The sequence below is a fragment of the Sapajus apella genome, unplaced genomic scaffold, assembly GCF_009761245.1.
Source record: "Sapajus apella isolate SASKATOON/1434 unplaced genomic scaffold, GSC_monkey_1.0 scaffold7, whole genome shotgun sequence".
NCBI classification, from domain to species: Eukaryota; Metazoa; Chordata; class Mammalia; order Primates; family Cebidae; genus Sapajus; species Sapajus apella.
The window spans coordinates 38,507,264-38,521,443 of record NW_022436947.1 but is presented as its reverse complement, the minus strand read 5'-3'; the positions used below and the strand labels follow the sequence as shown (position 1 = coordinate 38,521,443).

Genomic DNA, 14,180 nt, shown 5'->3' with positions numbered 1-14,180 from the left:
TAGCTGGGATTACAGGCACGCGCCACCATGCCCAGCTAATGTTTTGTATTTTTAGTATAGACGGGGTTTCACCGTGTTGACCAGGATGGTCTCGATCTCTTGATCTCGTGATCCACCCGCCTCGGCCTCCCAAAGTGCTGGGATTACAGGCGTGAGCCACCACGCCCGGCAAGAGTCCCTTATTTTTAAAAACAAGGCCTCCAGGACATTCTGAGGCAATCTAAACATGACATAAATGACTGTGTCACAAGGGGGAGCCATTACCCATCATATCTGGCATATATTTTCTAATCAAAATAGGGAATGATACTTAATCAACATTTCAAAAATACCCATATAACTGCAACCAAAATAAGAACAAAAATTACCCATTTTAAAGTAGTACAATAATGGGGGAAAACTTTTCTTATTATTAGAGCATGTGGTCTCTGCTGTGATATTTTGTACAGATCAGTTCAAAAGTATTTGAGAAGGATGGGGCAGGCACAATTGGTCAAAATGAAAATTTAGTAGAAAGGCAAGCAATGTTTCAAAGATGAAACATCAAATTGCTATTACTAGCCTAACACAGTGAATGACCCCAGCATGAATTCAACAAGTGCTAGCATTCTGCCCCATTCTAGTGAAGCAGGTCTAACAGATCAGATCAGATTTAGTAAGTTTCATTATTAAAATAATAGACCCTTCATCATCATCAGTTAATACTTTGACATAAGTTACCTGAGGAATAACTTAGAACCAGGATAAAATAAAAATAAGATTTAGAGTTTGGAAGTGGGAGAAGCATGGTTAGAAAACAACTGCATTTAAAATTCTGATAAGCAGCCGGGTGTGGTGGCTCATGCCTGTAATCCTAGCACTGTGGGAGGTCGAGGCAGGCAGATCACCTGAGGTCAGGAGTTCGAGACCAGCCTGGCTAACGTGGTGAAACCCTGTCTCTACTAAAAATACAAAAATGAGCCAGGCGTGGTGGCAGGCACCTGTAATCCCTTGAGAATCACTGAAATCTGGGAGGCAGTGGTTGCAGTGAAGCTGAGATTGTGCCACTGCTCTCCACCTTGGGTGACAGAGACTCTTGTCTCAAACAAACAAATAAATAAATAAATAACTCTGATAAGCCCACTAAAAAAAAATTGTAAGTAAGCTGAACCATCTTAAGTCCAGATGCTGCTCGATTTAACTATGGGGTTTCAACCTGATAAACCCATTGTAAAGTCAAAAAATTATGAGTCGAACCATCTGAGTCGAGGACCACCTTGACTAAGTTCAGTAGGTTCAGTTCAAGATAGTGCTTTCTACAGAGCAGAGGAAAGCAGAAATGTAGAGAAAAGTTTTGTACTTGACATCTTTTGTTCTTAAATTATAATCAGGGCAACCAAAATAGTTTGCTTTAAATTCTGTAGTAACTAAAAGATAACAAATTATGTAGCTGATTCTATGATTCTTGTAATACCAAGGAATATTCTAGCAGATAATTCTGTGAAATGTGAAAAGCTGATTCTAAAAAGTTTATATGGAAATGTAAAGAGCCAAGGAAATCTTGAAGAACAAAGCTGGCAAACTGATTCTAGACTGGGCACAGTGGCTCACACCTGTAGTCCCAGCTACCAGGAGACTGATGTGGAAGGATCACTTGAGCCCAGGAATTTGAGGCTACAGAGCACTATGATTGTACCACAGCACTCTAGTGATAAAGCAAGACCCTATATCTATCAATCAATCGAGTTATTATAAAGCTATAACAATTAGACAAACAAAACAATGGAATCGGAGAGAGCCCAGAAACAGACCCGTGCATATGATTAGCTGTTTTATGACTAAGGTGACACTACAATGCAATGAGGAAGAGATATATATTTCCCACAAATGCTGCTTGGTCCTTTGGATATTTATACACAAAAATATGAACCTTGATCTTTACCACATGCCATAGACAAAGATCAATTCCAGAACTATAAACTATTTTTCCAATATTTTTAGCTGTTTTATTAACTATAGATTTAACCATGAAAGGTAAAACAATAAAGTTTCCAGAATAAAACTTCACAGAATATATTAAGGACTTTGTGGTAGGCAAAGATTTCCACAACAGAACATAAGAAACAGTAATCATAGGCTGGGTGCAGTGGCTCACCTCTGTAATCCCAGCACTTTGGGAGGCCAAGGCGGGTTGATCACAAAGTTAGTTCAAGACTAGCCTGACCAATATGGTGAAACCCCGTTTCTACTAAATATACAAAAATTAGCCAGGCATGGTGGTGCACATCTGTAGTCCCAGCTACTTGAGAGGCTGAGGCAGAATCGCTTGAACCTGGGAGGCGGAGGTTGCAGTGAGCCAAGATCACACCACTGCACTCCAGCCTGGGCAACAGAGTGAGACTCTGTCTCAAGAAAAAAAAAGAAAAAAAAAAAAAGAAAAGAAAGAAACAGTAATCATAAATGGCTTACAAACTATAAATTAGATTGCATTAAACTTAGGAACTTCTAGTCATCAAAAGATACCTAAGAGTTAAATAAATAGTAAGACACCCAAGTGAGAAGAAATATTTGCAATAGTTAGGTGACAAAAGATTCTTATCTACATATATAATAGTCCAACAAATCAACTAGAAAAAACAAATAAGAAATGGATAGAGTGGACAGATTCTTTACAAAACTGGAAATTCAACCAAATAACAATCATACAGAAAAGTACTTGACATCCTTAGATATCAGGGAAATACAAATTAAACCACAGGGAGCTACCACTACATAATCACCAGAATGACTTAAATGAAAAAGACACTACTAAACATAGCAAAGGATGTGGAACACTGCTAGTGGGAATGTAAATCAGCACAATAACTTTGGAACACTGGCAGTATCTGGCAAAACTGAGTATCTGCATATGTTTTGATCCTGAAATCCTAATATTAGGTATATACTCATCAAGACACGTGAAAAATATTCATAGCACCCCTGTTCTAACAGTCTCAAACTGGAAACAACTCAAATGTCCATCTATATGGTAACAAGATAAACAACAAACTGTGGTATATTAACACAATGGAATACCATACAGCAGTACCACTACATACAAGATGGGTGAATCTCACAAACATTGTACTACAGGAAAGAGACCAGACACAACATGTACGTACTATCTGATTCCATTAAAGTTCAAAAAGAAGCACAAAATATATCAGTGGTGTTCAAGGTCAGGACAGTGATCTCCTGGGTATTTGCACATGTGGTGGGATTGGTGGGTTGGTACAGTATTGATAAAAAAGGTTTTGGGGAAGGTTTCTGGCTACTAATAATATTTGGCTTTTTTAAACCATGGTGTGTTCTCTGTGAAGATTCATCAAGCTATACATTTATAATATGTATATTATGTATTCTGTGTATAGATTATATTTCAGTAAAAAGTTTACTAAATAAAATCAACTCCTGGAGGGACACCTCAATGTCGGCTAAGAGACAGAGCTTTTACTGGGAGGACTCAAAGGATAAGAAATAGAACTGTGCAAGAATAAGCATGCTCATTTTTCTCCTACTGCTGTCTCTTCTGGATCCCATTCAGTTTCATAAAGCCAGTGCCTAAGGACAAACCGAAGGCTATCTTCCAATCTGCTGCAGACAGCAACTTCCCCACTCACAGGAATAAGATCTGAAGGCTCTTGCAATAAAGGGAATATGGCCGTTGTACATGCAGTTTCTTGCCTTGAAGTCTAAAGCTAAAGAAGCAAAACCAGTCTGTGCAGCTGACATGCTTAGGTCACCAGGTAACAAATTACAAAGACATGGGGCTAGAACCACAGCTGGTAACAAAGAGGTACATCTGCCTGGAATTTCCTCTTTGCAATATGCACTACCCAAGAAGCCTGAAGAGATGGTGACAACCAGGGTTGGTGGCTCATCAAGGACTTGAGATCCACAGCCCAGGCACACACTGCCATGATTAGCAAGTCCAGCACCTCATTTTATTTAGTAATAAAAACGATTTTCATGGTGTACGTATTACACAGTTTAGATGAATATTTTTATCATTTAGCATAAAATAATTCCTAACCTTATCTGAAAAACCATTTGAAAAGCATGTAATGTGATGCGCATGAGTGCACTGTTTAAAAGATTACTGAAGCAAACTTGCATTGTATCAAAGCAAGATAGTTTGTGATACTGTGAACTGGGAATGGGAGCCAAGAGCCCCACTATAAAACCTGGCATTTAGGAGATATACAATAAATGACAAATTAACGATAAAGTGATAAGGGACTTTGAGCACATGTTATTTCTTCTCTCACTGGATGTTTCTTCATGGCTAAATAAGATCATAATGAGGATTAAATGCCTTGCTACATATAAAATACTTAGAACTAGTCCTTAGCACAATCAGTACTCAATAAACAGTAAACACTATTATTAGATGCCAGTCCTGATTCTGCCATTAAACGCAGGTGTAACCTCAGACAAGTAACTCACCATTTTGGGATTCTGTAAAATGACAGGGCTCGTAATGGATGCTCTACAGCTCCCTATTCACTTTAAAAATATTTAAATTTCAATTCTAAAACGTGTTATGTTAGAGAATAATTTCCCCCCACATGCACACTAATAATTATTTTCCAGGCTGGGCATGGTGGCTTACGCCTGTAATCCCAGCACTTTGGAAGGCTGAGGCAGGCAGATCATTTGAAGTCAGGAGTTCAAGATCACCCTGACCAACATGGAGAAACCTTGTCTCTACTAAAAAAAATAATAATAATAAAAATAGCCAGGTGTGGTGGTACACGTCTATAATCCCAGCTACTGGGGAGGCTGAAGCAGGAGAATCGCTTGAACCTGGAATTCCCTGAAAGTTGCGGTGAGCTGAAATTGCACCACTGCACTTCAGCCTGGGCAAAAGAGCGAGACTCCAGCTCAAAAAAAAAAAAAATTATTTTCCCGACCACAGTATACTACACATTATACACCAAACATACTACTGGGGGCAGACTCATGTGTGGATATGACCGAACATCCAGACTACCATTTAAAGTGGAAGCTGTAATTTGAGCACCCATCAAAAAAGAAATGTATTCAGAATAAGGAAAGCAGCCCTGGATGAAGATTAAGACTTCATTCTAATCCTGATACTGCTGACAACTTTAAACACTAAGTTACTCCTCTCTTTCTATGACTGTTAACTTGTTTGTAAATTGAGAAACGTTGGGATAAATAATCACTAAGCTCCATTTGAGACTTCCTTTACTTTTTTCCTCCTTCCAAACTAGAATGTTGTCCTAGAAACCAAAACTGTTTCTAGAAAACCAAAAACCAAAACTGTTTCTAGAAAACCAAAAACTACAGCATCAATAAATATGAGAACTGGCCAAACTCCTAGCGTAAACAGTCCCAATCTGAGGATGGATAACAATGGCACCAGCCTTTCAGATGGACCCGCACAGATGTTCAAGAACCAGCAGACTCTATTCTGTCTCCTTTCTAGAATAATGCATATTCACCACAGAGAAGGGCAGGAAATGGAAATTAGCTCAAGATATATACTGATTGCTACTTTTTACACATCATTACACAATAACTGATGACTCCTTTGTACCACAGTATTATTTTATTCATTTTTTATTTTTTATTTTTTGAGATGGGAGTTTTGCTCTTGTTGCCCAGGCTGGAGTGCAATGGCGTGATATCAGCTCACCACAACCTCTGACTCCCAGGTTCTAGCGATTCTCCTGCCTTAGCCTCCCAGGTAGCTGGGATTACAGGAATGTGCCACCACACCCGGCTAATTTTGTATTTTTAGTAGAAACAGGGTTTCTCCATGTTGGTCAGGCTGATCTTGAACTCTCAACTTCAGGTGATCCGCCTGCCTTGGCCTCCTGAAGTGCTGGGATTATAGGCAGGAGCCACCATGCCCAGCCTGTAACCACAATATTTTTAATGGCCAACATTTATTCAGTATCTAGCATGTGATGCGCCTAGTGCTACGTATCTTAAAACATTATAAAGGTGGAAGACAATTTTAGGTGATTTTCAGGTAAGACAACTATTTAAGGACTGGAGAATACACGGTGCAATTCACCTTCTTAGGTTTAAGATCTCTCCTTGCAAAAAAAAAAAAAAAAAAAAAAAGGACAACAGAATCTTAATTATTTCATTATCTTTAAGAAAAAAACACACGTAAGTGGAAACTGAATTTTAAATCTTGATTCTCACATCAAGAAAGTAATTTACTCTTAGTACTCCCAAATGGTTTCATTATATTCTTACCTTTTTATTTCAAACCAGGAAAAAAGAACAGAAACTCATCTTAAAAATATATCATTAAAAGTTATTTTATAAAATAAAACTAAAAACCTCTTACCTGAGCATGAAAATTGGACATAGTCGTTGTCTCTATATCTTTCTTTCCCAATATCTCCATTTTCACTGGAGAATTGGGAAAATTAAATGAAAAATAGTCTAAAAAGTCAGGTAAATAAGTAGCTGCCCCATGAACAATACCCATCACATAGAAAGCTGCAGAGTTTTCATTTTCACTGAACACTAGACCCACAAACTCTTCTGCAAACCTCTCCATCTCCATAGGAGACAGATGGGAGAGTTCATTACTGTAGGCATGAATGACTGATGCACCTCCATTAGGCTGGTGCTCTATATGAATGAGCTGTTTAAATTCCAAAGTGTCCAACCTTTTGAGGTTATTCTGAACTCGTGGCTCCTTTAATGAGACAAATGGAAACTCACTGTTCTCTGGAATTTTGGGATCATAGTTCTTGGTATCCAAATTCTTGCCAACATAATCTTTCATGTTATCATTTAGAATGCCTTTGGCTTCTTGATCTTCAACATCAATTAGCAATCCTGAACAGATGGTCTGAATAGATTTGCTATACATTTTTGGGCGCTTCCGTTTTTCATTTTCTTTGTGTTTCTTTTTCTTTTTCTTCTTTACCTTTTTAATTTGTAAGTCTTCTACATTTGTTTTTGGTTTCTCCTTCCCACCTGTTGGAAAAAATGGTTTTTGAAATGCTATAATTATTTTAAAAACCATGCTTTAGGAACAGTTTTGGATAAATAAGAAGTTTACTTCTGAAAATTTACTCAGAATTATATATTTGGACTCATTTTTTACAGAATTGATAATCAATAGTCTCTTCATCTACACAGAGAGAGACAGAGACAGGCTTAGAGCAAAGTTACATCTACACTGTGTGCTTTCTGACACAAAGCAAATGCTCATGGTTTACTGAAATAAAGAGATGAATGAGCATTTTAGAAAACAATCTTCAAATGTTGTAGAAAGTAAGAAATGTAAAGATGAAAAAAGATCAATATAAACAATGTCCTCTAGATGTTACTCATTGATATATATTGTCAATTTTACTTTACCTCAGGTCTTAAATATTGCATCAAAGTGTCATGGAGATTTATAAATCACAAAGGGAGAAAACTGTTGCACAATATAACAGCAACAAACAGCAATTCCTTAGCGTTTTACCATATTTCCTCCTTAGCAAATTACTCTTGCATCTAATATGGTCTACTTTAGGTCCATCAGAGTTACAAAATTACAGTGAAAACCCAGACAGGTACTACAAAAAAAAGATGACAAAAATCAGAATCATTTCTCATTTCCTAAGCTCAAATAATACCCACATACTGGTAAAGAGATGAATAAAAAGGTACTTTGTATATTAAAGAGCTTTTGTTAACAAAAGTACACAGATTCTGGGCTCAGAAATGTAGAAATCCAAAGAATAAAAGATTAATCCACAGCTATAGAATCTAAGTATACATATAAACACTTAATATTATCACATTGTATTCATTTCTATGTAAGAAAAATAGAAACAAGTAAATATCCTCATGAGAGAGATAATATAAAACCAAACTAAGGGCTGAGAAAAAGCATTCACTGTTTCCACCTTTTACCTCAGTTTCACAGAAAACCTGCCATGAGTGAAATTCTCCCAATCTGCTTCTTTACCTAAATATTTCTATCTTCCCATATCTTTTTTCCTTTCTGCTTCCAGTAAATGAGATGTTTTGCCTATTTTCAAAAATAAGTCCCTCTCATCAATTCCAATAACCCTTGTTTAGTAGACTTTTGACCACCAAATTTTTCATAAATAATCTATGCCCTGAGTGGTTAAAAAAGAAAAATGAAGAAGAAATTTTTTAAATTAAAAAAAAAAAAAAACAAAAAAAAAACAAAAAAAAACAAAAAAAAACAGGCCAGGCGTGTTGGCTCATGACTGTAATCCCAGCACTTTGGGAAGCCAAGGTGGGCAGATTGCTTGAGGTCGGAAGTTCAAGAGGAGCCTGGCCAACAGATTGAAACCCTGTCTCTACTAAAAACATGAAAATTAGCTGGGTATGGTGGCGTGCAACTGTAATCCCAGCTACTCAGGAGACTGAGGCAGAAGAACTGCTTGAACAGGGAGGCAGAGATTGCAGTGAGCCGAGATGGTGCCACTGCACTCCAGCCTGGGTGACACAGTGAAACTCCATCTCAAAAAGAATAAAAAAAGAAAAAAGAATGATCTTGCCCAGTGTCTTTCTTTCCTTTATCACCTTACCATTTTTAGTGTTTAAAATCTGTTTCTGCTTTCAATCTGATTAAATTTGCTTTCCCAGAATGTTGAAATATCAAAACCAGTAGTATTTACTCAAATCATTTTTTCTAGTCTCTCCAGGATCTGACAGAATTATCCAGCTCATCCTTGATTACTTCTGAATTCCTCGATGCCACTGTCTCAAATTTTGGTCTAACAGCCACGTAATGGTCTCTCATCCTGAATGCTAGAGTCATATTAACCTTTCTGTAATTTTTATATATTCTTTTATCATATTCATTCCTTAGCTAAACTGCTTTCAAGAGCTCTCAATGTCTACCTATCTCTTCAGTCTGGAATCCTAAGACAGTGCCCTCAAGTACTTCATGCTCTGGTCAAACTGCACTACTTATTTACAATTTCTAAACGTCTCTCTACTGGCAAAGACATTTCCTCTCCTTAAAATACCCTTGCCTTGCTCATTACTTACCACTGAACTCTTTCCTATACATTTGATATGACTGAAAGTTTCCTGAGGCCTCCCCAGAAGCTGAGCAGATGCCAGCATCATGCTTCCTGTACAGCCTGCAGAACCATGAGCCAATTAAGCCTCTTTTCTTTATAAATTACCCAGTCTCAGGTATTTATTTATAGGATTACAACAATGGACTAATACAGAAAATTGGTACTGAGGAATGAGGCATTGCTATAAAGATATCTAACAATGTGGAAGTGTCTCCCCTAGTAGAGAGATTCTCCATGAGGGTTCCATCCCTATAGCAGGCTTCTTCCTGAATATCCAGGTGTTTCCATACATCCTCCAAAATCTAGGTGGAAGCTCCCAAGCCACAAGTCTTGCATTCTGTGTACTGGCAGGCTTAACACCACACAGAAGTCTTATGGCTGGCACCCTTGAAATAGTGGCTCAAGCTGTACCTGGGCCCCTTTGAGCCACAGCTGGAGTTGGGGTGGCTGGGGAGCAGTGAGCAGTATCCTGAGGCTGTGCAGAGCAGCAGGCCCCGGACCTGGCCCAGGAAACCATTCAGTCCTCCTAGGCTTCCAGGCCTGTGATGGGAGGAGCTGCCATGAGTTTCTCTGAAATGCCTTCTAGGACTTTTCCCCATTGTCTTGGTTATTAGCAGTTGATTCTTTCATTTTATTTATGCAAATTTCTGCAGCCTGCTTGAACTCCTTCCCTGACAATTGGCTTTTCTTTTCTACCACATGACCAGACTGCAAATTTTCCAAACCATAAAGGTTTGGAAAAGGTAATGTGGGGAAATGTGGGGTTAGTGCCCCCACACTGAGTCTCCTCTGGGGCACTACCTAGTGGAGCTATGAGAAGAAGGCCATTGTCCTCCAGACTCTGAAATGGTAGATCCACCAAAAGCTTGCACCATGCACCTGGAATAGCCTCAAGCTCAAGCACTCAAGCACCATTGTACCTGGAATAGCCTCAAGCTCCAGCACTCAATACCAGCCCTTGAGAGCAGCCACAGGGGCTGAACCCTGCATAGCCACAGGGGGTGGGGCTACCTAAGGCACTAGGAGCCCACCTCTTGCATGAGAGTGTCCTGGATGTGGGGCATGGAGTCAAAGGGGATTATTTTGGAACTTTAAGATATAACGACTGCCCTGCTGGGTTTCAGGACTTGCACGAGGCCTGTAGCCCCTTTCTTTTGGCCAATTTCTCCCTTTTGAAACAGAAGTATTTACTCAATGTCTATACCTTGTTGTCTTTTATTTTATAGGCTCATAGGTGGAAGAGACTTGGCCTTGTCTCAGATGAGACTTTGGACTTTATCTTTTGGGTTAATGCTGGAATGAGTTAAGATTTACGGGGACTGTTGGGAAGGCATGACTGAATTTTGCAATGTGAGAAGGACATGAGATTTGGGAGGGGCCAGGGGTGAAATGATATGGTTTGGATCTGTGTCCCCTCCCAAATTTCATGTTGAACTGTGATACCCAATTACAGTTGAAGGTGGGGCCTGGTGAGAGGTAACTGAATCATGGGGGTGGGTTTCCCCCTTGGTGCTGTGTCACCACAGTAAGTGACATCTGATTAAATGTGCAGCAGCTCTCCTCTCACCACCTCTCTCCTGCTCTGGCCATGTACGGTGTGCCTGCTTTCCCTTCACCTTCCACCATAATTGAAAGTTTCCTGAGGACTCCCCAAAGCTGAGCAGATGCCAGCATCATGCTTCCTGTACAGCCTGCAGAACCATAAGCCAATTAAACCCCTTTTCTTTATAAATTACCCAGTCTCAGGTATTTCTTTAGAGAAGTGCAAGAATGGACTGATACACCATCCATTAAAGCAGGGGTCCCCACCCACTGGGCCACAGACTGGTACTGCTTTATATCCTGTCAGAACTGGGCTGCACAGCAGGAGGTGAGCCAGCAAAGTTTCATCTGTATTTACAGCCATTCCCCATCACTCACATTACTGCCTGAGCTCTACTTCCTGATGACATCAGATTCTTATAGGAGGGTGAACACTATTGTGAACTACGCATCCAAGGGATCTAGGCTGCATTCTCCTTATGAGAATCTAATGCCTGATGATCTGAGACGGAGCCAAGGCAATGATATAGGGCTAGGAGTTGCTGCAAATATAGATTAACAAGTTCAGGGGTCCCACTGATTCTACATTATGGTGAGTTATAGAATTATTTCATTATATATTATAATGTAATAATAATAGAAATAAAGTATACAATAAATGTAATGCCCTTGAATCATCCCAAAGCCATCCCCTGTCCATCCATGGAAAAACTGTCTTGCACAAAATTGGTCACTGGTATGAGTAAGGTTTGGGACCACTGCATTAAAGACAACTCTTACATCCTTTCCTTCATGTTGCTTTCCCTCATTTCTCAAGTTCTTCACTCCTAACTCATATATTATAAAAGTTACATGTTTCACTCATAGGATACTTATATACCGTATGTCTGTCAACACTGTATGAGTGAAACAAATAACCTTTGTATTAACTTAGAGTGAAATGATACCTCTTTTTCCATCATTACACCCCTGATAGTATCTAGCATATTGCTAAACAAGAACACTTGAAGTATGAATTAAAAAATCTATCTCACTAACAGACTACATAAGGCTTATAGTTTTTTCCCTTATCTTCCTTTCAGTCAAGTTTTTGCACATATGACTACCACTAAATTCTGGCCGTGAAAACAACAAAAACTATCTCAAGTTGCTAGCATTCTATAAAAGTGAAGTTTAATGTTAAGAAATTATCTGTAATAATTCATAAAAGTGATAATTCATAAGTGTGCAATGAAGAACAATGTAGTATCCTAAGAACCAAAACCAGAAACGTGTCAATGTTATTCATTACATAGGTATATGAAGTCATAAAAGGCAAAGTGTTAATTTCTCAAAGAGTCTATCTGTAAGCGGCTGACATGTATTTGAATGTTATCAAAATCAGACTTGCTGCCTAGGTATAAATTATCAAAACATCATATTTAGTTAATTAATATCTTAAAAACAACAAAATTAGCCAGGCATGGTTGCATGTCCCTGTAGTCCCAGCTACTCAGGAGGCTGAGGCAGGAGAATCGTTTGAACCCAGGAAGCAGAGGTTGTAGTGAACCCAGACTGTGCCACTGCACTCCAGACTTGGTGTCACAGTAAAACTCCATCTCAAAAAAAAAAAAGTAAAGTAAAATGTTGTTGGGAGACCCTCCCCAAAGTCACAGACAAATGCACATGGCAGACGACACACAAAGAGCACCACAGATGTACACATGTATAGAGTCAGAGCCAGAGATAGAGTGCCAGACTGGGAGTGAAGGAATCAGAAACAGAGATGCAGATATACTTAGAGCCAGAGAAAAAAATACATTCACAGAGACAGAAAGAAGCACATACAGAAACAAAGACAGCATGAGTTGCTAATGGCTAATTACGGGGGGGAAAAAAAAAAAACCTTTTAAAATCATAAATTCACTGGCTTGATTCTACCACTAACTTTCATATACTTTCTGTATTAATAAAGTGAAAAACAAAAGTTACTCAGAAAAATTGGATCTGATTTCCTATCTGATATGGGAATTTATATATATATTTATGAATTTTATATATTTATTATAGAATTTATAATTTGTATCTATCTTTCTCTCCCCCCTCCATTATTATGCATAGGGAAAAAAGGTAATAATTAGCTTAGTTAATTTCAACTTTTGGTCTCTGGGGAATGACTTTGCTTCTTTTGCACTGCAATGCTGTCACTCTTCCAGCCATGATTTACCTACCTATGACCTTTAGTACACTACCAATAACTTTGAACACTGACTTCTTTTAACTTCCATTCTAACTGCTCACCAGCAAACTTCTTTAAAATGCTATAATGATAAACATTTGTTCTCAAAAATACTATAATCATAACACATATTCTCACACTTTATCATTAATAAACAACACAAAAATGCCTGGAACATATTACATATGATCAGAAAAAGCAATTGGTGAACTTTAGTATAAAATGATGAAACCCACTAAATAAGCTTTATTTCAAACTTATTTGTTCCTTTAAACTATTTTGAAAACAGAAAATAATCCAACTTTCTTAGCGAATAAACCTTTGTAAAATTTTTACATTAACAAAAAACTTTATCGTGTATATGATTTTGTATATATTTCTAGTTAAAAAAAAAAAAAAAAGTGACACAATTTTTTTTTTAAGTCCAAGTCTCGCTCTGTCATCCAGGCTAGAGTGCAGTGGTGCAATCTCAGCCACAGCTTCTGCCTCCTGGGTTCAGGCGATTCTCCTACCTCTGCCTTGCAAATAGCTGAGATTACAGGTGAGCGCCACCATGCCTCGCTAATTTTTGTATTTTTAGTAGAGATGGGGTTTCACTAGGTTGGCCAGGCTGGTCTCAAACTCCTGGCCTGAAGTGACCCACCCAACTCGGCCTCCCAAAGTGCTGGGGTTACAGGCGTGAGCCACCACACCCAGCCTACCTGACACAATTTTTAAGAAAAACTTGGAGGAAATGAATTGGTATGGAATAGTTAGCATCTATTTTAGATTCAAATGCCATCATCCATCAATACCTGTGTATACCACAGCTTACAATATTATTTTTATAAGAAAAAAATTATAAGGATAGAATAAAAGTTGGAGGCCACAAAGAAAAAAGCGGAACACAGTAGTAAATGCAAGTATATTTGCCCCCAGCAAACTAAATGATTTGTTGCTCCAAGTCACCAACAACAAAAGATGCCTTTCCCCACCGTCACCACAGGCTCACTTGGGAAATGGCCCCACATACTAAGCAAATTCTTTTTGGTAGATAGTAACAACACATAACACTTAGTGCTTTCAATGAGACAAGCACTGTTTTCCAAATGAATGATGTGTTTATTCGCGTAATTACCTATGTACTACACACTGAGGAGAGGAGATAGTTTGGTTTTGTTGCTTTTTAATCACAAAGTTAGTCTCTCATACATGGTTACAAGAAAGATTCACATCTACTTACTGCGTACCTGTGAGCCAGATACTATACTTGGCACTTATCTCATACTTTCCCTCACTTAATCTTGGTAACACTGTTTAAGGCAGTAATTAAATTATTACTTACCTCCATTGAGAATACATTTTCCCTAAATTTT

The 14,180-nt window shown here is 38.4% G+C and overlaps 1 protein-coding gene and 1 long non-coding RNA gene across 2 annotated transcripts in view; one reads left to right on the top strand and one right to left on the bottom strand.

The window, feature by feature from the left end:
- The window catches only part of RSBN1L (round spermatid basic protein 1 like), an 83,093-nt gene that overhangs the window by 19,733 nt on the left and 49,180 nt on the right, over positions 1 to 14,180 (bottom strand). The window contains exon 3 of the mRNA XM_032276418.1: positions 6,347 to 6,987. Coding sequence (XP_032132309.1) covers positions 6,347 to 6,987 — 641 coding nt within the window. The remainder of the gene's footprint in view (positions 1 to 6,346; positions 6,988 to 14,180) is intronic.
- Positions 1,041 to 7,696, top strand: LOC116550387. Its single transcript, XR_004268375.1, has 3 exons — positions 1,041 to 1,288; positions 1,789 to 1,792; positions 7,686 to 7,696. It is a non-coding gene; the product is annotated as an uncharacterized LOC116550387 (long non-coding RNA).